This window comes from Falco naumanni, chromosome 8 (assembly GCF_017639655.2).
Source record: "Falco naumanni isolate bFalNau1 chromosome 8, bFalNau1.pat, whole genome shotgun sequence".
Lineage (NCBI taxonomy): Eukaryota > Metazoa > Chordata > Aves > Falconiformes > Falconidae > Falco > Falco naumanni.
The window spans coordinates 21,177,603-21,203,714 of record NC_054061.1 but is presented as its reverse complement, the minus strand read 5'-3'; the positions used below and the strand labels follow the sequence as shown (position 1 = coordinate 21,203,714).

The 26,112-nt window shown below is 47.3% G+C and overlaps 1 protein-coding gene across 1 annotated transcript in view; it reads left to right on the top strand.

The window, feature by feature from the left end:
* The window catches only part of NRG2 (neuregulin 2), a 90,615-nt gene that overhangs the window by 40,992 nt on the left and 23,511 nt on the right, over nt 1-26,112 (top strand). Inside the window, exons 4-6 of the mRNA XM_040603137.1 lie at nt 2,075-2,140; nt 13,208-13,328; nt 24,325-24,383. Coding sequence (XP_040459071.1) covers nt 2,075-2,140; nt 13,208-13,328; nt 24,325-24,383 — 246 coding nt within the window. The remainder of the gene's footprint in view (nt 1-2,074; nt 2,141-13,207; nt 13,329-24,324; nt 24,384-26,112) is intronic.

Here is a 26,112-nt window from a genome sequence, read left to right as displayed (position 1 = left end):
AAACACCTCGGGGCATCTGCTTGTCTCTGAATCCACATGTGTGCTGACTTCTGTCCCTGCCTGTGTTCTCTAGGCTCCTTAGCACTGATGCTATTGTGGCCAAGTCTCAACAGAGTGCTCTGTGAAGTTCTAGCAGTTTGTAACAGTTAATCAGAGCAGACATGCAAGCTGGCCTCCCCTCAGAGCCGGCATTCCTCTTTTGCAGAAGCTCTATCCAGCTATTGCTACTTCTGTATGATCTGCTACTTTATATTCTGCATCTTTACTGTGGCCCTGTCCCTGGGAAGCTGGTGCATCTGCCCATCCCGGGCAGGCTGGCTGGGGCTAACACTCTGGCACTGTTTGCTGGAAACATGCTTTCTGACCTGACACTTTAGTATTGTTGGAGGTCCTGTAATGTTGCTATGATACAGGCAGGTGAATCCAGGACTAGGAAGAAGTCCTGAGTTAACGCTGCATCTTGTGATACAGAGACACAAGGTTTGGGGATGTCTCTGGGTGTCCCTGTAGAGAGGTGACATTGCAAGAGATGGCCTGAGCTGTTGAGGTTTGAGATTAGCATCACGGAGGAGCAAGGTGCCCTCAGCCCAACATGCCGTTCCCCTCCAGGGGTGCAGAGGCCAGAGATGGAGACTCCTGAGCCTGTCTGAGTCATGGATGGCAGAGAAAGAGCTCTCATGTGAGACCCTTGGGCCCATGGATGTGAAGGTCTGAGATTCAGTCCCTGCTGGTAAAAAATTATCAGCCTGATGAGGCAATGTTGCTGTTGCAAAGTATGCTTTGCTGTATTCCACTACCAATTTTTGGTTTATACTATTTTCAAAAAAGCATCTTTTCAGCCATGCAGTTCTGTTGCAAATCACTGAAAACACCACACTGCAACGAGATTTTCTTTAGAAAGAGACTGGCTGCAGTGCAGTCACCCCTTGTCACTTAGAAAATGCCCATCAGCCAAACCCATCACCTCACCACTGCTCTGCAATTATGGTATTTCCACAAAGCTCAGAAATAAATGCTTTTGCATTGAGAGGCTTTGGGAGGGTGTCAGTTTCCGAGGAAATGCTTCTGGACTTAGTCAAAACATTTTGTGTTTTCATGCTATTTTCGATTTTTGTTACTTTGAGGTAAATTAGATGCTTTCTTAGAAAAATGTCCCATTTCCCAGTTCTCTTTACTGAGTAGTCTAATGTTGGTATCACGTGGGCATGAGGGCACAGCTGAGATGTGACTGTTTCAGACTCATTTTTTCCTCAGAAAATTTCTAGACACCTCCTCCACTGACCCCCTCCCCTTTGCTAAACACTGCAGGAAAAATTCTTTCTGCTTGTACCTTTTCATGGTGGTCTCACCCCTTATCTCTGACAGGGTGCTGCACGCACAGCGTAGGATCCTGGTGCTTTCTCCTTTGTGCATCTGGAGGGTGGTGAGGGAATTTGATCCAGAAGGGGCTGTTGCCACAAGTGGGCTTGAGTACAGCTGGTGACTGTGGGCTTTCCCAGTATCCTGGTTTATAAAGAGGAAATCTCTCCATGTGCTTGGCTCCTGTATTGCCTTGGGCCATGGCCTTCATCTGTTTCACATTCCTCCATCTCTTATACGAGCATTACTTTGTGCTGCAGAGCTGCACATACTTGTGGGATGGAGGCTTTTCAGATGATCTCACCTTTTCTTAAATTCCATATTTTTCTCACTGTCATGTTCTGTGATCCCGTCTTTGCACTCTCGTGGCTGTCAGGGCTAAGAGAACCTCCCACAGTTTCACTCATCACCTGCCGGGTGAATCCTGAGCCATTTCTGCCTTTCTGTCATGACAGAGAACCTAATGGCATGAGGTCCTCCAGTGAGGGGACCGGTGTGCCTTGTGCCGTCCCCTGGAAGGGCTCCATTTTTTTCTGCCTGTTACCCAGTCACCCATCTGAGTGTACTCTAACCAGTACTAACACGTTGACAGCCCCCCCAGCCTGCACCACCCAGCAGCACCTGCTCTTGTCCTCCTCCCTGCAGTAGCTAAGCCCACTCTTCTCTGCTCAAAATAGATATTTTGTTCACTACTTTCTTACCTTAATTTCCCCAGGAACAACGAAAGCACCACAAGTCTTACCAGCCTCAGAAACTAAAATAGTTGTTATGGAAGAAGAGTGTAAGTACCTTTCTCCCTTGCTCCCCCATACAGCTTCCTTCCCCTTATTTGTTTTGGGTTTATGAGACATTTTGCATAACTGCTTTATTGCCTCCTGGAATCTTCTTTAATCACTACTTCTCTTTGATTTCTCCCAAAGCCACTGATCTTTCCCTAGATCTTTCAAGAAGTATGATTTATATTGCTGGTGTCTATCTTAGAGAGGGAGAGGTTGCTAATGCAATGGTAACTTGAAGAACATACTACTTAAAATTGCAGCTGGATTTTAAGCATTCCCAGCTTTTTCAATACATGGATTTATTGATGCTTGTTAGACTTTGTCATGGTTTAACCCCAGCCAGCGACTAAGGACCATGCATCTTCTGGCTCACTCCCTGCAGTGCACAGCCACCCCCCATCCCCACGCTCCCCACCCCTCCATGGGATGGCAAGGAGAATTGGGAAGAGGTACTTAGCTGCTGGCTGAGCTTGTTACAGCCTTTGATTTAGTGTTTTTTTCCTTGGTTTGTTTTTGGGTTTGAGCTTGCGCTTTTTTTGAGGATATGGGAGAAAGAAACCCAGAAGAGGCTATAGGAAATACAAGAATGAAGACATGGGTCTTCTGAGCATGTCATACAAAAACTGCAGAAAAGACATCTGTGCCATGCCATGATGTTTTTCCTTGAATCTCCAGAAAGCGAGAACAGACTTCCAAAAATGTTTAATTTGATTTAATGTGGTAAAAGTGCTTTTCAGCATCCCCTTGTATTCAGTGTTCGCAAATACAATAGAAAATAGACACACAAAAATAAAAATCCAAGCATGTGCACGAGTGAACATCTAGAAGCCAGGTGCCTGGCCGCTGCTTCACCGTTTTCTGGTGGAAGGCATTATTTCTGTGTGGGAGACCCCCCACCCTGGGGCCAGCGTGCCACCCTGGTGGTGTCAGCACGCTGGACAGCCCACCAGCATCCCCTCCGCGGGAGCGGGAGCCTGGGGAGCTGAGGGCTGGGCAGTTATTTTGAGATCCGTGCTCTATTTCCATTCCAGCTGCTCCTGCCCAGAACCAACAATGCAGCTGGCTGTGCTTCTCTGTTGGCAATTCTACTTTGCAGATTTTATGGAGATGTTTCGTCCTCGGAAAGCTCAATCTTTTGTGATTTTAAAGGAAATCCGATTGCAGCCACAGCAGGGAATGGCCAGGTATCCTTTAAAAGCATTTCTGATTAGAAAACTGCACTCAAAATTTGCTCCGATGTTGTGCTTAGCCTTCCACTGCACTGGAGACATCAAGCTGAGAGGCAGCACCATTAATGCAATGACCATACCATCCTTCCCCAGGATTTTTCCTTTGTGCTCATTAGCATAGATCCATGCTACTTATTTGCATTGCATTAGATATATGCTATTTTTACTGAAAGCCAAATTTCAGTAGAAAGGAAACTGGCAAGATGCTGTGTGCCTTGCACAGGAGTTTTTCCTTTTGAAAAATTTCTTTCCTCTGTGGGAACATCATCCTTGACTGTTTTTGTTTTAAGAGATGGTGGAGTCTCCAGAGTTAAAGTTGTAATTGACTTTCTTCCTTCACATTCCTTTTTTATGATGTCTTTCAATTTTTATCTAAATTACACATAGTCCCTCTGATTTTTACGGTTACTGATGATCTATCGTAGAATTACACATGTGTATAACATATGGGGAGGTAATGAAGATGTGAGGTGTGATGATCTGGAAAGCTGACAAGTATCTCATTTTTGTAAAATTCTTGCATTTCTTTTAAATGCCAGTATTCAAGAGCTTCTCTGGCACCTGTAGGTAGTCCCACCTCTCATTGTTTCACTGAAAGGTTGTAAATGATCTGCTGGATTTTAGACACCATGTTGAGAAAGCACCATGCACACTCAGGGGTAGCTGCAGTTCCCTGGGAAAGGAGAGACTGCCAGGCACAGGCAGCTTGGTTGCTCCTGTTTGGCCTGTGGAGTGAGGCAGGCATCTTACCAGGCAGGCTGGCCAAGGCTCTTAGACCCTGCACCTCCAGAAGCTCACTGTGTTCTCCCCATGGCCCAGACAGTCCCTATGGGCAAGGGGATGAAACGCCCTCACTCCGTGTAGCCCCACGTGCCTCACCTCCTGAAGCCCTGTTGCTCCTGGTGTATACGTTTTTAACTTGTGTTTTTCCTGAAGGTCCCAGTTCCTTCCTGGATGTCTGGCCTTCCTTTCTACCCCTGCCTTGGGAAAAGGAGTGGGATATCACATATTTCCCCCTTGGAGCACTGTTAGAGCCTTTCTTACCACCTCTGAGTGCAGCTACTAGCAGATCCTGCGACATTCCGTCACCCCTGCCTTCTTCACACACCTGCCTGGTAAACAGAATAGGAATCAGTGGCAAAGTTTAGAAACATTTTGATAGAGGCAAAAATGGAAGAAGGTTCACAGCAATCTGTAGAGCGTTCTGAGATGGAAGGTTTATGCAGAACAAAGATACTAAAGTCTTATCAAAGTTTCATTTTTAAAAAGTAAGATAATGTTTGAAATCACCAAAAAAGTCAGGTAATCCCTTTTGCTTGTTCTCTGCTGTTGAGTTCTCCTCAAGTTTATTTCCTGGACTTCAACAAACAGGTGAAGTCCTAAGGGTAGAAAGAGAATACAGGCTGGGTGGAGGAGGTGTGTTTGGATGCTGTCAGGATACAAGAGGATCCACCAGTGATGGGCAGATGCTCTAAGCCAACATGCAGATCATTGCAGCTGCTCAGCCGGACTGTGCTACGCCGGTTGTCAGGATCGCCGCCTGGCTGATCCGGTTGAGTGCTGTCACCTTCCCAGCCCATGCAGGCTGGCAGTGCTGCCAGGACCACCGCACTCTGTGGTGCTGTGCAACAGAGGGGTTTGGGATCAGGTGAGAAGATGAAAGAGGGAGAAAGAGTAGAAGAGGTGGTGCTGAGTTGTGCTGAGAACATGAGGATTGGGGGATAATGTGAGACACCTGGATGAAAGCTGGGCCCTCTGGATTGACTTTTTGGATGCGACTTTTTATTTCAACTGCTGCGGATCACAAGCCCTGCCTGAAGTCCCTTTAGAGATTCCTGTGAGAGGGTAGGTGAAACAGCCCTTCTTTCTGTGATGAAGTCTAAGTTTCCAAACCAGTTTGAGTCCACAGATTTCATAGCTGTTGTCATGGTGATGCCATTGGACTAAGTTTGTAGACTTACTGGTTTAGACTCGTTAAGGCTCTCCCTCTCCCATGTAATACCTTCCCCGATGCTTAGCGTGGCTGGGTGTCAGAAATGTTTTCCTTGCTTGCTCTCCCTGTGGTGAGATAGGCCTGGTGGACTTGCATGATTACGGTGGCTCACTGATGTCTTTACTGTGATGTGGTAAATTCACATCTAGTCACATCTAGTTGAATCGAAGCTTCAGCATGTACCATAGTAAGATGTGCCATGTAATTCAGGTTCAGCCAATTCACCCAGATCTTGTCTCCAGTCCAGTCTGGCATGGCTTTTACTGGGTGACCATGGCAGACCTGCACGTTAATTTGCTGCTCAGTGTCTGGTCACTCCAGTCTGAAGGCACGGTACTCTCTTCAAGCCAGCAATGCTACAGACGTGAGCGTGGTGCTGTTGCTTTGGAGTTGAAGGGTGTCCAGCCAGCCCAGAGCACGGGTGTAACAGACAGAAGTTAGTCCACCAAGGCCCACGCGGACAGACCAGTTTTCAATATTAGACTAAAAATAAGTCCTGGCGTGGTCTTTGCTCAAATAATTTAAAACCCACAGCTGGAGGTGTGGTTGATAATTGAGCGGAGCCCGCATGCACGCAGGCATGGTACCTTGCAGTGTACGTTTTGGAGATCTGGCTGTCAGTCTGCAGAGAGCTGCGTCATGCCTGCTCTCAAGTCCCTGCTTATTTTGCATGCTGTGTATTTTTTAAGTAGCCATAGCATCTACCACTCCAGATGCGAAGCAGAGACAGGCCGTTGTGACTCTAAAGGTAAAGATGGGCATATGGAGCGAAGCATGGGATGGAAGCTCATCACCCCTGGAAGAACTGAGGCTGTAAGCCCAGCGTTCAGAGCAGGAGGCTGCGTAACAGATCTGCTCTGTCAGACTCCACCACGTGATCCTGGCATGTTGCTTCACTTCTTGGGCTTCAGCTGTCCTGCAAAGCATTCATGCTGGCACTGGCCCTGCAAAAGGCTTTTTAGGTTTGTTGAACAGATCCCTTCATTGAAGTATCATGTTGCTGCTATTACAATTGATGATGAGGATTTTGGAAAATAAAATGCTGCAGTGCTAATGTGCATTCTGGGACCCTTGTGGTAGAGAAAATCATAGGAAAGAGTCCTTCATAAGGCTGGAGAGATCAGCCTGGAGGAGCAACTAGAAGGTTTATAATAATACAGGACTTTGCCTCTGCAAAAGCTACCTGTCCTATGGAAACAGGCAGTCCCTTGGCACTCAGAAACCTTTACACTTGCTTCTCAGTGAAATGCTTGAACAGTGCAGATGGGAGACACGGGGAGTGCTGCGTTTGTTGTTCTGATCAGCAGTGTCTGATGCTCTGAGATGAGTGCCCCTGCAGTCTGGCATTTATATTTTGGGATGAACTTCTCGTCTGCAACTATTGATCCTCATGATCCTCTCAGGAACTGGGAACACAATTCCAGCAGGATCTGTTTCAGTAAAATGCAGGGGTAAATACTGGGTCATTTCCAAATGAATAAGCACAAAGGAGCAGAATTTTTATGAGGTCCAGAGTCCCCGTCTCTTGCTAGGCAAGCCCCAGTCTGCACAGGCCCTTCTGATTTTATGTACAGAAAGCAGCAGTGAGCATCCAGCCTCTGTTCAGGTTTATTAAGAGAAGAGAGTGTCATACCAGACATACAGAAATCTGTCACAGAGGGAATGGTTAGGATCAACAGTCCCTCGGTGTATTCATCAGTGTAACTCATGGATTTAGTGTGGCTCGTGCCAGGATTACAGTGCTACAGCTGAGGAATAGCTGAGCCAGACACCTTCTCATCCATGTTCTTCTGAAAAGCAGTTGGATGAACTCGGTTGAGAAGAACCTCAGCAATTCTGTGGTTTATCTGTAAGTACATGAGGCATATACAGAGCAGTCAATTTATATACACTCTCCAACCAGCTGAGTTCATCTGTCTAACTGAATGTCTAAATATTGAGAGAGTAAAGTGTCTGTACTCTATGAACCCACCAGTCAGTTTTTGTTTTTTTTTTTTTAAAAAAAAGAGCAGCAAAACTATCACTTGTCTCCCTGCTTCTCTCAACAGTAGCTGTAGTTTGTGAAAAATTAATTATAATTTATAGTCCAAGCTGCATTAATTAACTCTTTGCAGTGGGAGTATTTCACCCGATTTCTGAGAACAAACTGGTAAGCTCTCTGCAAAGGTTAAATGACGTGCATGGTAGGAATTGTGTAAGAATCCCTGCACAATCATTAATAGCCTTTCTGCATAGATACATTGTGTGAAGGAAAGTCCACATGACAATGTCAGTGCCCATGGCTCTCCTTGCTGTGGCCCTATCACTGATGTTAGACCCAGATAACCTAGGCATGTGGTGGAAAATAGACTCTTTGAATGACTACGGTGCTCAGGGTCTCCCCTGTGTTTATGCTGCACTGTTCTCACTGACTGGGACAGCAACGATAAGATGTGGCTTCAGATCATTCGCAGTCACATCCATCAAAAGGCAGCTCTCTTCTTCCCATCTTCACCTCCTTATTCCCTTCTGCTTTGTGCTCAGCTCTGGGGCTGAGACCAGCTGGAGGCCTGACATGCTAATGGGTGAGCTGCGTCAGGCCTGCTGCCACCTTGCAAGAGCTTTGTGGCCAGCTTGCCTGTGCGTTTGCAGTGGCCCCTGTCTCAGGGACACCTTGCTTATTCCCACTGCTCTGATTTCCCCATTTCTTTTCTGTAGTTTGCCCCATGCACACTCCCTGTTTCCTGCCCTTAATTCACTGAAGTACTTGGAGAGGCAGTTGTACATGACTGATGTTACTGCACAAGCTCCCCCATCATCTCCCACTGCCATCATGTGAGTTTCTTTCCATGCAGATTGCAGCTAGTGCCAAAACCTGCTCCCTTACTTATTCAGATCTCCATTTATCTCAATAATTTTACAACTTTCCAAGTAATTTGGGAGAAATGGATTTGTGTTGGAGGCTGTAAGAAGGATTTGTTCTACCACACCAGCCAACAGGGAGTAAAATCTGTCTGGTACCCTGGGGCAGTTAAGGTAAAATAGCTGTGGGAAGTAATTTCTGAATCACCAGGCACACTGAACTGGTGGTTTGAGTGGTGATGAATGAATATGCATGTCTGCAGATAACCTGTATGTGAGGCTCACTTTACCAGCATCATTCATCGAACTGCAGATGACACAGGACCAGGTAGATATTTGTTAAGATATTTCCAGTGGCTGAGGCTGATGAGCGAACACAGCTAAACATGAAGTAACTGAATGAAGTCACTTGTGAATCTGGGAATTACCCTGCTAGTGTGGTGGAAACCCACTGATATCTCCCTTAGCCTCACGCTTCAAGGTGCTTGCCTGTGATCTGCAGCCACATGATGTCAAAGGCAGCCACACTTGAATGCAGGCACAATGAACACTTTCTAAGTGAGACTTTTCACTTTCCTCTGTCCTCCCAGCAGAGCTGCTCTCTGACTTGGCAGGTCTCTCCATCCTTGCTCCCAAACTAGTTGCAGCTGCTGCCCTCATGAACATGATGTCCCAGCTGCAGCAACTTCCCAGAGCAATCAGGCACCTTGGGAGGCTCTGGACTCCCCATTACCATGCAGGCATGAGTGTCCAGGATTATAATAGATAAAGATCTTTATTCAGTATATCAAAATTCAAAATGAACATTGCAAATTACAATGAATGAAACAGAGAACAAACCAGGGTGATGTAAATATCATGGGTGTAGAATGGTCTTGCCAGCTCCAAAGGGAAAAACAGAACCAGAGATCGCACAAAAAAGGATTGTGGCCAGGTCAGTCCCTGTGTAAGAAGCTACTAAAGAGATCATTGCTTTCCAGCTAGGGGAGGAGGTGCTAGCTGCACCTGTAAAGCCACAGGTAGCACAAGGGGAAATCAGTGGGCATGCTAACTATTTTTTCTAATACAAGAGCCAGGAAGGGGCAGGTTTAAAAGAAGTAAATGGAGATTCGTCTTTGCACACTGTGTGCAAACACTGGAACCCTTGTCACATATATTCTGGATGCTGCAAGATTATATTTGTTCAAGCAGCAACTAGACACATCCGTGGAAGAGAAATCCATCAAAGGCCATTCAATGTAAAGGCACTGTGGCTAACCTCTGAGCTGCTCATCCTAGATGGCCAGAAGAAAATTATCAATGCATGAGTGTGCTGATCTTCCTCCAGCATTGCCTGTTGGCCACTGTCAGAGAGAAGACAGGGCTTCGGTTTGACCAGTACAGCTGTTTATACTCTCATAATGGCCTGTATTTCATGGCACTCTTTTCAATTGGGAACTGGGCTGACTGCCTCTTTTTGTAGCCTTTGCTACATCTCTGCTGCTGACAAATGAACCATAGTAATAATATGTTTCTGTGGTTCAGTTTTAAAATACTTTGTGCTTCTTTGGGAGAAAAGGCATGGCACGTGCAGAAAACAGGATTTAAAAGATAATTACGTTAACAAGGTGCTTCTGGAAGAACTGATCATGTATTTTTCTGACAGGCATAACACTGTTAACAGATCTCTTTCTAGAAGCGCACAACACACATGTCCCAAGCCTCATTTGTGTCGGTGATTTTTTATTTGTTTAAAAGAAGCAAAATTTTTTGTATGGGATGAAAATCCCATGCAATCTTCAACTGGTCAATGCTGTAATGCACTCTGGTATCCAAACATCACACAGCACCGCATTTTCCTGTCCACCTGTTCTGGTGGAAAGTGTACCTCTTTGTCTGAGTTGTTTTCTATGGGGAGCTTTCTGGGCTTTGTTTTTATTTCTCCCTCTCTGCTACTCCCTTACTGTGGGAAGGCTCCCCCCAGAATCATTTCCTGTAGGATTTATGATGTGAGACTTGGACACATGGCTTGTTTTGCTTGCTAGCAGCTGGTACATTTGATGGTTGAAGGGGTGATGGCTTCCTGCAGGCTGTGCTTGTTCTTCATCCATTGTGCCTTTCAATTTGTACTGGTGCTTTCATTCATGAAGTTTCAGTGCTCCCTGATCTGTGGGAATGCTTGCAGCTTCAACAGAGACCTGGTCATTGTGCAGTTTTAAAGTCCTTCAGTCAAAGACTGCAAGCACTGCAAACCAAAGGCTGCCCTGCGAGCAGCTTTCAGCAGCACCCGTGCTGTGTGCTGCCTAGGCAGCACCTGGGGACAGTGGCTGTCTTCGGTGTACCGGCTCCCCTGTAATTTTCACACTCCACTGGCAGGCCCTTGCTTGCTCTGCTGCTGCTTCTGCCTCCACAAGAGTGGCCCAGCCAGTGCTGGGGTTGCTGCAGCAGAGCAGGCAGCTCCTGGCCCAGCAGCGGCACAGCCTGCAGCCTCTCGTGCCCATGCACAGCACAGCCTGCACGCAGCCTGGTTCCCACTGCCTTTCGGGACACAGCTGCGTGCTGCCAGGCTAGGTTTTATTTTCATGCTCATTTTGAAAATGGTATTTGTTGTTAAGACCTGGTGTAAAGTGGCTGGATCAAGCAGTAGCTAAGGGAGAGGCCTTGCAAAGAAATTCCCAGTGCTACTACACACAGTTAGAGCTCCTCTGTCCTGAGCCCACTGCTGTCCATTTGCCTTAGGAGAAATGTCCTACTGTCTCGTAAAGGTATAAATTATACAGACTTGTTATGAAGCCATTATGATGGTTTTGGCTTCTAGTTCCCATTAATCTTAACCGGAAGGGAGTGCTGAATTTCACTAAAGAAGTTTGGAAATTTTCATATTTGAGGGGTTTTTTTGCAAGGACTTCTTTGGTGGCTTGGTCAAATCATCGTCTGTGCTAAATAACCTGGCATACACTCTAGTATGTGTACACTGCTCTGCACATTTGGCTCCCAGCTGGCTGGCGTTAGGTACCCTAGGAAGGGAGCAGCTATTTACTGTCCCAGGGCCATGCACATTTTCAGTCTTTGCTGAAGTATTTGCCATGTCTGGTTTGCAGAGCACTTTGGGACAACTTGCTCTGCCCTGGATAGCTGTGAAAAGACAACACCAGAGGCAATGGTTATTCAAGGCAAAGCACAGAAATAGCTCCTCTTGTGTAGAACCCTGGCTCTGTTGGGCAGCAGGAGGCACTGACTTCCCTGTGTGACCAGAAGACAATGGGACTGGACAGTGCACTGGTCGGAGCGAAATGAACAGTAAGCTCGGCTCTGCCTTGAGCTGTGTGCAGGTAACAGCCAGGGCTGTTCCTGCTGTGCACAGAGAGGCACAGACCCCATGCAATCGGAGGTAGTCCTAAAAGCGCAAGAGCTAGAACAAACGGGTTTGGCTGCTCATGTGCCAAGCATCACCCAGATGTGAGAGGCTTCACAGGATACTGGGAGCCCACCTTCACCTGCAAGAGCCCAGATGTGCCCAGCAGGCATGGGCTGGAGCCGGAGCGTGAGAGCAGAGGGCACCAGGGGCAGCAGGGCAGGCATGCACAGCAGCCTCTGAGCCTGCTGTGGTGGCGGGATGGGCATGGGGGCTGCCCGAGGAGTGGAGAGCAGCCCCGGCTCCCTCTGGGGCAGGCTCTGGTATGCCTCACTGCTTCTCCTGAAGTTCTGACTAGCTCCTGCCTGGGGCTCTGGCTCCAGCCTTCTTTCTCAAGTCCTGTGTCAGTGAGGTTTTCGGTCTTCAGCGACTGGTCTGAAGTCACTAACCTTTCCATGAGGTTTGTTCATGCTTTGGAAAACAGGACGGAGGAGGGTATCTCCTCAGAAAGCTCCGGTACAGCATAAAAGGTGCTGGAAAGTCAGTAGTAGCCCCATTCCTGGAGATGTAACTGTATTAAGGTATAAACAAGGTGGGTGGTCCAGGAAAGGGGACTATCTTTAATGAGATGAAGTATTCAGTCGGAAAAAGCAGATGCTTTTGAGTGCCCTGCTCTTATTTCAGTTATGTGAAGATGGGTCTGCATTCCCCGAAGCTCGTCTGCTTTTGTAACCTATATCAGTTGCTCTAACAAAAGGTTTTTCCATTCCTAGAAGCCTTTGTCTTGCCTATGGAGACTCTCTATTTTGGGCTGTAAGTTTGTCCGAATCATTCAGAGACAGGAATTACAATGAAATTCTGCAGAGTACCATCAGGTTTGTTTGTACCTTACATGGCTGGAAAGCTTTTCTCCAGAAATAAATTTGTATTTGGGAAAGTATCTGTATCCCAGGAAACTTGAGTCATGCTGGCTGCTTCCCTCTTGGCACAGACCAGGGCTGACTGACTTCTGCTGAACTTCTGCTTGGTCTCTTGAGGCAGCCCCGCTGGGGCATGGCAGAGAGATGCTCAGAGACAGGGCAGATGGAGCTGTTCTTGTTTGCACTGTCCCCCTATTGCAGGGACAATGAGGGCACTTGCTTCTGGCTCTGAAAAGTTATTTCCTTGCAGAGCTGTGGAGCAACGAAATGTCCCCTGCAGTATCTCTGGATCTTGGTCCAGTATCATGATGCAAATCAGGCCTCAGCACCATGCCGCTGTGCCTGTGTGACCCAGCAGCATGTGTTCTTCCTAACCTCCTGCCTGCCTGCCAGTGCAGGGTTGCATGCATGTGTAAGGGAGGGAAAGGAGAGATGGGAAAGGGGCACTTTCCCCTACAGCTTGTCAAAGATATGATCTTGTCCTGACATGCTGGCTGCTTAGAGGAAGGCGCGTCCTCAACTCCTCACTCACTTAGCTACTTTTGCTGGGAAAGTAAAGGTCAAGTTGCAGCCCCAGGACCTGGAAAGGTGAAGGTGGGTCTAAAGGCACAGGCTGAGGTTTGTAGCTCTGGGGTTTTTACTTTGGCAAATGAACTAGTTGAAAACCATCTAAGAAAACAGAATTTCCCAACAAAGGGAATAACAATATATCCTTTGTATGTGTGTGTGTGTTGTTTTTTTTTCCTCTGCAGTAACCACAACTCTCTCCTCCTGGTCCGGGCATGCTAGAAAATGCAACGAAACAGCCAAGTCCTACTGTGTCAATGGAGGGGTATGCTACTACATCGAGGGGATTAACCAGCTGTCTTGCAAGTAAGTGAGTGTAGTTCTTGTGTCAATATGGAAATTACTTGGCTGGGGGAGAGGAGACCTCTGCGCAACTGCTGGAGGAGGGGTAGCTCTGAAATTCTGGCAATTTCAGTTTGAGCAGAAAAATTGCAGTTTCAGAAAGGGAGACCGAAGGGGTTGGGGTAGGGGAGGAGGGTTTGTATTTTCCTTTTTGTGCAAATATTGCTGTTCACTTCTCCTGACTCTTCCTCTATGAATATGTTTGTCCTGGTGTTTCCCTTTCTTCCCTTTCTCTTCTGCAGCTTCAGGGAAGGTCGGGTCCCTTTTGCTCTCCCTGAACTAGGTCAAAGCTCTGCATCTCCTGCTGACATGTCCCCCCCTGCAAGCAGGGGGAGCTTTTCCCAGTACAAGGCCATCTTCCTCCTCTCTGACTGGAGGGGGCCTTTGCTGAGACCTGTCTCTTACCTCAGTGCCTGCACCTCATGGGCTCAGAAGCAGGTTTAGCACACAGCTGTTCACCACTTTGTGGCAGGCTGTGCATTATTTCTCACCTTCAAATGTTAAAACCTGCAGAAAGTTTCCACAGGGAGACATACTAAGTTATTCTTAAAATGAAATTTCTTAGAGAGGTTAAAGTGGGGCTGCATAGTCCAAGGGACCTGGAATGGGATCTGAAACCTTTTCACCTCTGGTTCAAACCTATCACAGCCAGCAAGCCCAATAGCATCTCACAGCTCACCCTCCAGCCAGATGGGGGCTGTGAACAAGAAGTGTGGTCTGATTGCCAGTGCTGGAGACATAGCTCCCTAAAGCACACCTGTACCAGTCCCCAGGCTCCTGTGGAGTGAGCATGAGGTGGTACCCTGGGTGTGCATTTGCTGAGCAGATGCGGTCAGCTTCTGAGCTCACCTGGGGACCCAAGCATCACTGTGTCCAGCTTGGAGAAGCACAGAGCTGCTGATTTTCTCCCTGTGTGGCCTAGAGACCTCTCCGTGGAGATGCACAGCCCAAGGTATTTACATCTGTGGATGTCAACCTACTACCACTGCCACTGCATGGTGTGATACTCACTAGACACCTCAGCTCCTCAGGCCTTGAAGGACGCCTTCAAATGGAACCGTCACCCCTCCTGGAAGGGTTGTGAGCTGACTGACGCTTAACACAACTCCTCCCTTCTCTCAGTATTCCCTTGTTTTGTCAGGAAGCAGTAGGAAACAACGCATGGAAATGCATTCTGCTGAGCTCCTGTGCACTTACTTTCCAATGCAGGATCAGCTGTGGTGGGAAGGATATAGGATAAACAACATCTTCCAGTTCTCCCAGGCTTGCCCCTTCAGACAGGAAAAGAGCCGGGTAGGACAGAAAGCAAATACTGTGGTCCTCTACATTCCCATGTGCATGAAGTGAGAGCAGCCCTTGTACTCCACAGGTCCGTGCTTTAGGGTAGCTGTCTCTGCTGCAGGCTTCTTGGTGGCATGAAGTTCATCTTGTGGGGGCATCATCATCTGGGGCACTAAGTTCCCCACAGGAAACACGGAGGACGTCCCATATGATGAATCAAAGTCACAGACACTATTCTGGTGCAGCTGCAGACCCAAAAAGCTCCAGCACTTCCAGTCTTTCCAGGCTGGGGAGGGCTCAACCCTTGAAGCCTGAAGAAGTGTATGAATCAGTATCTCTATCTGTGAGCACTGTGGTGGTGTCAAAAGCATATATCTCAAGGCTGTTTCTTTTGGAAAGAACTTGAATCTAGATCAAGACTTTTCAAATAGAATCAATTTCTAATTACAACAAGAGTTACCTGAACTCCTGCCACATGCAGCTGTAACGGTAAGGCTCTTGTTTTTCCTAATGAACAATGCACATCGTAGTTAGCAAGTGTCTTCAGCAGATAGATTGTTTTAACCCAAGTAATTCCAGCCTAGTGAAGAAAAAGTCTACCTTCAAACCAGGCTGTTATGATAGCTGATGAGTGGAGGTGAAGCTCAGTGATCGATTCCATTAAGATTTTATGTGCCGTACAGAATAGACCTGATTATTTCATATCACTTGAAAGCCTTGATTTCCTTTTCTGATGAGTCCCAAGACACCAATGGCTAAACCAGATTGTAATTAAAGATGGGTGTGTGTGTGGGGGTGTGGGGTGCAGGGAGCGGGGCACAGCAAAGTGTTACCTAAAAGGAGGTACTTTGAAGGTCTGCACTGTCATGATTCATCTGCCAGAAAAGACAGATCTGTGTTAACAGGAACCCAGGGGACCCAAGTACCTTCCAGACAGTGCAGTCATTTCTGATCTTACTGCTTGAGGAGATATCTGGATGTCCATTCTCCTTGAGTGCTTTTATCATTAAATCATAGACTGAAGATAAGAAATCCTGGCTTTTGAAGTGGTGTAATTTTAGAGTTTCTGGACTCCGGAAGACCATAGTTATTGAGGAACACAGAAGCATTTGAACTGAACATAATATTTCCCATAAAATGGCTTTCCCAGTAACATGGATGATTCTTGAGGAAGGATAATGATGGATGAATGGACTTCACATTTGTCTGCCTGCGAACTAGCAAAATGCTGAAATGGTTCACAGGTTCCTAGTTGCACCAAGAAGGAGATCTGCTGCTGTGGTTTGTGAAAGATACAACGATACAGATTTGGAGGAGAAACTAGAGGAGGCAAAGATGAAGGCTTTGACCTGCATTTCTCAACTCTGTAACACGGGAGCCAGTCGTGGTCCTCCAGCCACACCATGCCTCTGAGACATGAGCATGGAGGAGGTTGATAGGTCCTTCTGCACACAACCTCTTCAAATACCTCGAAGATCAAACAAGAGCCATTGGAGCACCTTGAGCCAGGAACAACATATGTGTCCATGTGCTGTTCCCATTTTGCTGTTCTGACTAGAGTCAGCAGGGCCTTGGGGGGTCTTCTGGCACCATGTACCAGCTTGCAGTCCTCTTTCACAGAAGGCTAAGTAGTTTCTAGAACCCCAGCACTCATATGATGTTACCAGCCTTTCTGTACTGGAAAGCTATCAGAAAACAGAATTTTAGAATATTCTTGTTCACTACCTGCCACCCTCCTGTAATCAGCTTTCTGGGGTGGATTTCATTGTTTGCAGCTGTCCACAAGCACTGGCGATCCTTCCTGTAGATGTTACCCCTGGCATTCTGGAGTGAAAATAGCAGCTGGGTTCTCAAACTATTTCTTCTCCTGAAGTGGCTCATTTGTTACAGATGATTTGTTATATCGCCTGAATTGGCAGCTGGCCTTTTCTTATTATTTTTTAACAGGCTTCCCTGGAAACGTGTTCCTCTTGGTCTTTTAAATTCTGGGGAACAGACTGTTTGCCTGTAAACCCACCTCCTCCATCCCTTTTCAGTGTGCTTCAGCTAGACCTTGGACAATGCGTTTTCTTCACCAGGGAAGAGCCCAGAATGGACTTGGAGCTGTCAGAATTTGTGTCTTTTTTGGATTGTGTGCTTGCATAATTTTGTCCTTAATCTGAAGTAAATTCTACACATGCTAGTGCCAAAGGAAACCTGAACATGATACAATCTGTGCTGTTACTTTGACTCTGCAAACAGACCACCTGGAAATTACATGGGAGAAGTGTGATCTGCCTCAGATATTCTGCAAATTTTCAGTGTAAACCCAGGAAATGAATGATCCACACACATACAGAATTGACTCAACAACCCTAGTAAATTAAAGAGCCCCATGCTCTTTTGACAGGAAGAATTTCTTGACCCTTCTCCAGACCACCTTGCTCAGAGAAGCCTTACAAGTTGGACTGGTTTCTCACTATAACTGTAGGGAAGTGGTGAGTTTGAGTAGAGCAGACTCCTGTGCCTGCAGAAGGGATGCACACAAGCAAGGCTCAAGGCCTGAGACACAGAAGAGAGGTGACTGGTTTGTTGCATCCAGCTGACTGTTATCGCTTGGGGTGGCTAGCAGCCTCTGATCTTGTGTCTGCCTCAGTCCTGGAGCCCACTGGGTTCTTAGAACAACTTAGAGTAGTTTGAGGCTGCTTTAATCTTTTATTGCTGGTTGCCATGCCCCACAGGGCTGTGATAGTGTGTGTATCACAGCAGAAATACACTTTTTCCCACTTAGGTCTTGGCACATGTTATCTACAGTTGGGGTCTTCCCAGCCAAACAAAGAAACAAAGCAAAATCTCATCACTGCATGGTCCTTCTCTGCCCATTTAAATGTGCTTTGTGACTCTTCTGTGTGGCTGATGCAATTGAAGTGGCTGGTACCCTAGGATCTTCCTAAATTGTGTGGTATCAGAAGACTTAAAGAGCTTTGTAGACCAACACCCCCATGTCATGTTGGACCAGTTGTGCTTGCAAGAGTCAGGCTGAAGGATTTACGAATGCTGACAGATAAACAGACTCTCTGGGTTTGGGCTGACAGCATTGCGTTGAGAGAGGGAGGTCAGAGGCCTGGAAGACCTCAGACAAAAAGTGAAAGTCAAGGAGAGAATAAAAAACAAAAGAAAGCAAAAAAAAATCAGTTAATTTTTGAACTAGCTGATGTATGCAGGTCACCTTTTCACAAGATGACATGTTCGCTTCCTATAAGCCTGTTTGCTTACCCCCTCCATGTGTCTTGCTTCCTGCAGATTTTCCCAGGAAAGGGGAAAGATAACTTTGGAGGGTTAGCCACATTGCCAGCTCTCCTGTGCTTTTCCAGAGTACCTTTCAAAGGGATGAATATCAGGTGATCTTGTACGGCTGCGGTCCTCCCTGGAGCACAGCTTGCTTATCTCCCCTGTGGTGTCAGGAGCTATGCCATCCTTCTTGGTGACTCCACTGGTCTGGTCAGCACAAGCTGCCCATTGCGCAGCCACAGGGACGTCACTTTGCCATGGATATATGAGCAGTTCTGCGGGAAGGTGTTGCAACGTCCTTGGAAATGAAGAGCCCACAGTTTGAACTAGGGGTGAAAATCTCCACATCCTGTTCCAAATCTCCTGAAGCAGCCAGGGTTCATTCATTGGGGTTTGCACACTGTATCTTGGGTGATGGCATCAGGTACCTTTCCAGGTTCAAGTGGCCCTCTATGCATCCCATTCAATGTGCCCTTTTTAATGCACATGTAACAGCCCCTTGAGCACCATCAGAGTGTGGAAGCTGATCCTGCAATAGGGGGGCTCAGTGAGGACAACACTGCAGATTCTGCCAAGCTCCCACAGCTCAGTTGGAGCTGCACTGTTGTCTTCACTGAGCCTAACAGTGGGTGTCCCTGCTCTGCTATACAGCAAACATGCCTTGATTAGCTGTTCTGGATAAAGCCTCTGCATTTATTCTGGTTGCTTTCTTCTCTTCCCATCAGTGATTTTGTGGAGTCCAGCATTTTGTGGCTCTCCAGAGCCTGATCATCTGGGACTGGTCAGGGGACAATGACAGAACTGTCTTCTTTTTCAGCCCTTTTCACAAATAAGCAACATGCTTGAAACATTTCTCCATTTGCTTATATCAGTGCATTGTGTCCTTCTGCTACAGCTTCTCCTTATTTTGAAGCACCTGCTCGTTCACATTCTTCTGTAACATGGATTGCATTATAAGAGCTACTAAATTTGGCATACTTTAATTAAGATCTGCGGGAGTAAAGGAAATGTGCCAGCCCTTGCAAGATTTAGATCAACAGCTGGGGAGAAAAAGTTTTGTTTCCAGCAGGAACATTGTGATAACGATGTTATTAATTCACAGTACCAAATAATAATAAACAATGATTATTGCTCTGCCCTGATACAGGGCAAAAGGTCAAAGTTTCTCAGTTTTTGTAAATAAGTGCTCTGCAAACGACATAGAAATGGGTCATCCAAACCATTTTGGTTTGTACTTTTTGAGATGCTTTATTTGGCTGATCATCTCACTGCATTTTTTTTACCATGTAAATATTTAACTGCAATTCATCCTGAAGCCAAGAGCAGAACTTTGTGGATGTTTTCAAAATAGGGTAAAAAACAAAGTCTTAAGGAATTGGTCAAAACTGAAAGAATTGGACATTTTCTAGCAACAACAGAATCTGAACAAAAAATAAACAACCTCCAGATCAGTTTTACTGATGGCATTTGCAAGCAGCAAATTTTCAGATGTGCCAATGTTTTAACATTTTCATGCACCTGGTTAGGCAGAAAGGGATGGAGTTAAGCAAGGGCACTATCAGGGGGTCCTCCTCACAGGCTAGAGAGGGGACAAGGTGCTGCCTGCAGGAGGTTGGTGCAAGACTTTCCCAAGACTGTTCATACAGACACAGCTGTGTCCACTTCTGTTGGCTATTGAGGAGAGACATGTTGGGCCTCCATGACACCAGGGAGTGGACCAGGAAGTCCAAAGGTAATATTTGCAGAAACAGTTCACCATCTATGTGGTCCCTGCAAGAGCTTTTAACAGGAGGAGGGACTCTGTTTTGCTGGGATAGCCAGTCAAAGCCTCTTGGCTAGGGTCAAATGTGCAGGAGAAGGATGCCATGATTGAAGACTGTCTCATGGCTCTCAACCTTAGTGAACTTTAATGATCAGGTGTATCCCTCAGGCCATACACTTGGCCACTGGAGAAGAGCTGCCCAGAAGCCCTTACCACAGGAAGCAGATTCTGCATGCAGAAGGGGTGCTTTCTGTTGCTGTCCAGATTGGGAGACTTGTGTGCTATGCATGCTGGAAATGTCTTCCTAGACATTGTATCTGGAGCTGTAGTAATAAATAACAAATCACCTTCACCAGCCTAGAAGTATGAGACAGCTGAAAAAAAAAAAAAAAAGAACCATGAACACTGCATGCTTTCAGAGTTCTCCTGGTCACTGTTGCTGCCAGCAGCCTTACTTATGAGGAATCAGGACTCGGGGATGCCAGAGCGGAGCATGTGTCTTGACAGCTTGTATGCTAGTTTGGGAGGTGCCAGAGAGTGCTCATGTTCATGAGGGCTTCTTTTCTGTCACTTTTCCAAGTGCTGATTCACTAGTAACTACAGATGAAAAGCTTGAGTTGTCCTAGACACAGAGAAGACAGTTATCTACTGCCTTCTGCCTAGAAGGCTCTTCTCCCCACCCACGCTAGGCTGACTGCAGAGATCTGAAGATGGGCTATATGGTAGCTGTCGTGGCATCAAAGCTTCTTTGACACTTTTCTGTTTTACTTTTTCACTTCTCACCAATTCTTTCTCTGGGTTTTTATTTCCTTCCACAAATTTTCATGTAATTTTCGGTCTTTCCTTAATGGCATACAGCTTCAGTCCCACACTGAAATTCCAGCCTTGGCTGACCTCTTGCAGGTGTGTGCCTGACACAGTTTTAGCTCTGTTCAGGCAAAGAACCTCTTTTGGAGGTGGGTAGGACATTGGCTTCATTCAGCAGCACCCTTGACGCCCTTTGGCGTCCTCACAACATACATGAAATCTCAGAACCCAAACAGACGGGCAGCACGTTGCAAGCTAAATTGGATACCCTTGAAGACTACCCTTGAAGTTCAATACTATCAGTGGTGATGAGTAAACTTCAAAAAGGATTGTGAAGACACCTATTTTGGATGCCTTGTTCAAGCCACAGTGCAATCTCTTAAAGGTTTCTCCAAAATAATGCTTCCCTAGGGCTGTCCTTGTGAGTCTGCATCACCCAGCTGCCTCAGGTTTGTGCTCTTTGATTGCCAACAGGGCACCTTCTTCAGTCCGCTTCCCAGAACCAGCTCCCTCTGCTTCATCACGGGGACAGTCAACAAGCCTCATGTCTGATGATAACCTCTTGGGCTGGGCTTTGCTTGGGAGCTGGCTGAGCTCCCTGGTATTGAAACGACATTATGGGTATGTCTCGCTTTCCTGTGCTCCAAGACATCAACATCCAAGAATGAGAGAAGAGGTTGAATTTTTCAAAGATATTTGCCTGACCAGAAAGTCAAATTTCCAGTTTCAAAAGTGACTTGGATACTGAGAAATGTAAGTGTATGACTAGGGAGTTCAGTGAAGCCTTATGCAGAGCCATGCCCTAAAATTCTCCCCAAACAGTTTGGGGTGCACATGGAGGTGTTAGCACAGGTCCCAAAACCCAGATGCTGTATGGCACAGAAAACAGGTTTGGTCATGGGCAGTGAAGGTGCACCGGCTTTTTTTGCTCAGTGCAGACCTACCAAAACTGCAGTGAAAACCAGTCAAGCGCCAAAGCCACACCAGTCATGCAGGGCCTTCCAAAGTTTTCTTCTGAGGGGGACAGCAGGTGAAATGTCCCCTGGACATGGGGCACCCTGCCTTGGAGAACTGGGAAATGCATTCTTTATGGGACAAGTTTGGAGCTGTGGGGGTGTTGAGGTGGACAAGGACAGTAGATGGGATGGAGAGATTATGCAGCCTTTTATGGGCTGTATCTTCTTGGATCATGCTGGATTCAGAGGTGTATCTGCAGGTCCCCTGCAGGCATTCAGCACTGAGGCTCAGGCTGCCTCTGGAGTGCCAGCAGGCTGTCCCACAGGTGGATGGCCTCCTTTAGGAGCCTGTGCCAGTTGTGTATTAGTGTGTCAGCAAATGCCTCGGTCTTCCCCCCGTGAGTGCTCATGCAAGTCTCCGGGTGGGGATTAGATATCAGTGCACTGAGGGAATGGTGCCAGCAACGTCCATTGCCAGAGATCTTTACACCCTGGCCTGCCTTGTGCCCAGCCACCTTGTCCCTTCCCCAGATCTCAGCAGAATCTCACCTTTCCCGTCTGGAGAGGAGCCCTCCAGCTTGGAGAAGCTGGTATCCTTGCAGGCCTGACAGGTGGGCTGGTGTACCCTTGGTCTGTACAGCTGGTGCAGCTGATGAGAGCCCCTAGCTTTCCCTCCCATGTCATGATTCTGAACTGCTGGCCCAAATCAGTGTGTGTCTGTGATGAGGGACAACTATTAAAAATCAAGGTTTTCTGGTCATAATGAATAGGGAAGACTTCTCGAATTTCTACCTCTTCCTCTGAAGAGAACTAGATAGTTGCTGAAAAACCTGTCTGTATTCCCTTAAGCAAGGAGAAAAAACCAAGAATTCATCTCTCTTCCTGACTTTTTTTTATTGCCACTGGAGTTGCAAATCTGTAACGTGCCATCTAAATATAAATCTGTCAAGAACGACAAATGCTGCCATAGCCCTTGAGCAACAGCACAGAACTAATCTGCCAACAAGCTTTAGAACTGCAAAGCTTTGGTCATATTGAACATCAAACCCATCCATTCCTCATCCCCTTTGCTGTGTCCATAGCCTGGGAGCAGGCATTAGTGTACCTTTGGGAGGCATGAAAGGGTCAGATCTGCACTGCCCACGCGGGGCTGGCAGCAAGCATGTGGGACCCGGACCTGCCCTGCTTCACCCCACCACATGTTGGTGGGGACCAGTCATCTGATGCTCTGCCAAGGCTCTTCAAGCTGCTTGCTGTCCTTCACAGTGGACTGGCAGGGAGCTAAGCCGTTGACCTCGGGCTCGGGCCTCTGGTTCACAACCATTTTGCTGAGGTGTCTTTCAGTCCCTTCTTTGCTGACCAGCTGGGGCCAGCCAAATACTGAGGGACAGTGTGATCTTGTGGGTGGCATCTGAGAGCAAGGGAGATCTGATATGTCCCACTTACCGTGGGAAGTTGGAAAAGAGATGTTAAGATTCTAGCTATAATGATAAAAAAACCTCTTAAGCTCAGAGGAAAGAGAGGTCAGTTGAGGAAGGAGGGAGGGGGTTGTGGGGCAGGTAGGTAATAGCTTGAAGAAAGCTAGGGATAACTTTGAGGGACTGTCCAAGGAGGCCAGAAGAAAAGATGTGAAGTGAGGGAGAGAGATAAGTGCCTGGGAGAGAGGCATCTGACCACCCACAGCCAAGCTCCCACCGTTTCCCAGGTTCACCCACAGCCGCGGTGGGTCACAGTGCAGAGGATGCCAGTGCTGCTGCTACACAGTGTGTGGTTCCACAGCTCCTGCTGCACCCCCAGCCATGTCTCCATGCTCCCCAAACCTGGCTCAGCATGGGAGCTGCTCCAGGGAGCTTACTCACGAGCATGTAAGTGCCTGGTGGCCCTCGTCTGCAGGGCACTGTCCCTGCCACTGCAGCACTGTGATAATGTATAAGCAGCGCCCCGTGAGCTGGCACATCTCAGCCCATCAGGTAACGTTGGTGGCGATAGCCTGAGAGTCTCGCAGTTGGGCAGCATGTGAGACCTGTTCAGTTTGGCTTTCTTCTCTGTCCCTGTCTCTCTGTTAATACAGAGACTCTGTACACGCTTTCTGCCTAACCGCAACATAACCCCTTTCCCTGGAACATCCCGCAGGTACCTCTGGGGCAGTAACAGGAAGGCGCTTGCCATACGCAATGCTCTCTGTCATCTGAGTAGCTGCTCGCCGCTCTGTGGTGCCTCTTGCCAGTCTTGTCTAGATAGCATCTCCAAGGAGAGTCTCTGAAAGTAGCATCCAGCCCATCTCAGTCTTCCTGCCAGCTGGTGCTTCTAGCAGGTGAGAAGGAAGTAGGCAGGCAGAGGAAGGAAGGAGGGGTTTGGCTGATGGCTTGAAGACCCAGGCCAAAAACAGAGCTGGAATGCTGATGTTGCAGGTGCCTGGTTAAAGCAAAGCAAAGAGTAAATATGCGCGTAAAGCCTTTATTTTTCCATTCATCACAATGCACTTTTTATTTCTGACCTTAGCCTCAAGAATGGTGCCAGACATGTTCTGTGATTTCTCCCCTTTTCCCCTCCAGATGTCCAAACGGATTCTTCGGACAGAGATGTTTGGAGAAACTGCCTTTGCGATTGTACATGCCAGATCCTAAGCAAAGTATGTTTGAAGACAAACAATGCACCACGCTACTTAAAACCTCCCGGGCACAGCGGTGGATGTAGAGTGGTCTAGTCAGGGATGGCTCTTGGTGTCAGCTTTGGGCTAGGGCTTAGGGATGCAGGTAAGGGTGAAGGCTGAAAGCTGATGGATAGGACTCATGGAAGGGATCAGAAGGGGCCTCAGTTCAGTCTGTTTGGGTGTCATTTTGCTATCTTGTTTCTCTCTCTCTGGTTTTCTTTCTTTCGGTAGGTGTCCGATCGAATTCACAGGAGACCGGTGTCAGCATTTCGCAATGGTCAGCTTCTCCAGTATGTCTCTTTCTACTTCTTTCTCTCCCTGGTTATTGTAGCTCTGTGTTGTGTCCTTAAAGCAGGTTCTTCTGTTCTCCAAGAGCCCTCTTCCTGTCTTGTGCACTCCCAGCTCTGCTTGGCCCTAAGAGGAGCTGTGATCGTGTTCAAGAGGAGAATCGGGGCTCCTGTCATCTCCCCATTTGTTAGAATGGGTTCTGCTTTCATTTCTGATTGAATGTAATGTTGCTTGCTCTTTTCATGCAAAATGCAAATAAGGCACAAGGTTATGTGGTGTGCTGTGTGAGAACAGTCTGTGTGGTAAGCTCTACCTGCTAGCATTACTGTCTCAAGATGGGCTATGACGTGCAGTGCAAGAGATGTACCTTTTCCCATGGCTCTTGTGAGGGTGTGTGTGAGTCTCTTTGTATGAACTGAGAAAACCATGGGGGAGGGCTGTAGTGAAACTTGTCCTGAGGTGAGGATGCTAAACCAAGCATCCGTGCTGTTCAGGTGAGATGGTTGGAGGCTGGTTCATAGGCAGGTCCTGGAGCTTGGCAGGAAGGCTGGACAGGGCACACATGCATGCCTGGAGCCCCAGAGATTGGTCACGCTGGTGGCTGCCACTGTCCCAGGGCTTCCCATGCCTCAGTGCCACGCCAGATATGGGCTAAATCTGCTGACTGGGCATCTCAGACCATATCCCTCCTCGTTACAGAGATGTTCATGTCTCTCCTAAGGGGCTGGACAGCCTTGCATATGGGGTTGTGTCTAACTACAGTGACTGATCCTTTAACCTCATATTCAGTAGGTGTAAATATCCCACTGATGCTGGGACACAGTCTGAAGAGCCTTTGCGCTTGATGCTTCCCAGTGTCTAGTTTCCAGTTCCTACAGTCTCTAGGTCTCCAGTGATGCCTCGCTTATAGATATCACCAGTTCATTTTGTTCAAGGCAGATAACTTCTCTGGGTCCATATTCAGTGTCTCAGCATCGGTGGGATCCTGGTCTGGGCAAGGACTGACCTGAAAGGAGGTGCAATTACAGCGCAGGACATCACCCATGGTGACCCTCTGTGTGACCCATCCTGCCTCCATGCTGGCTGTGCGGACCACCACAAATGGTGATTTTACAGAGGCTTTTTAAAAAGAGCCACAAAAGAGGCTTTTAGTTAGAGGGAACCAGAGGAGAAATGCCTCTCCATGATGACTCTTAGATTGCCAGTACCCCTTCTCCCATGCTCTGTAAGAAATCCAGCAGCCCTCCTCCTGAACTGGCAGTAGCAGAAGTCTCATTAGCACGTGCTAATAGCCTGCAAGCCTCCCATTAGTCTCCCTTCTGCAGAGTATACAGACAAGAAGCAAATGGGCTTTGTGAGGCCCCTGGGACAACTTGATGTTTTTACATTGCCTTTTGTTCCAAATTGCCTTCCAAAGTTGAAATCTCCATTGATTTATTTTCAGACTAAAACATCCAAGTAAGCTTTTTTTAAAATGACAAAACAAAGCATTCTGTTTTGATCTTTAACCTGACGCAAAAGTGTTCCCTTTCCACTTTTAAGCCTGTGGTATCAGGGATCCCTGCTGCAGACAGCAGTGGGATGCTCACCTGACACAGCTGATTTGTAGCATGCTTCATGGTGTGGTGTCCAACTGGCTTAAACGTTATTGTTGCCAAGCTGCAAAACCGACATGGGTGAAAATGAGTTTTATGTCAGGAAAATGCCTTTTCAGAACATTAATGGCAAGAG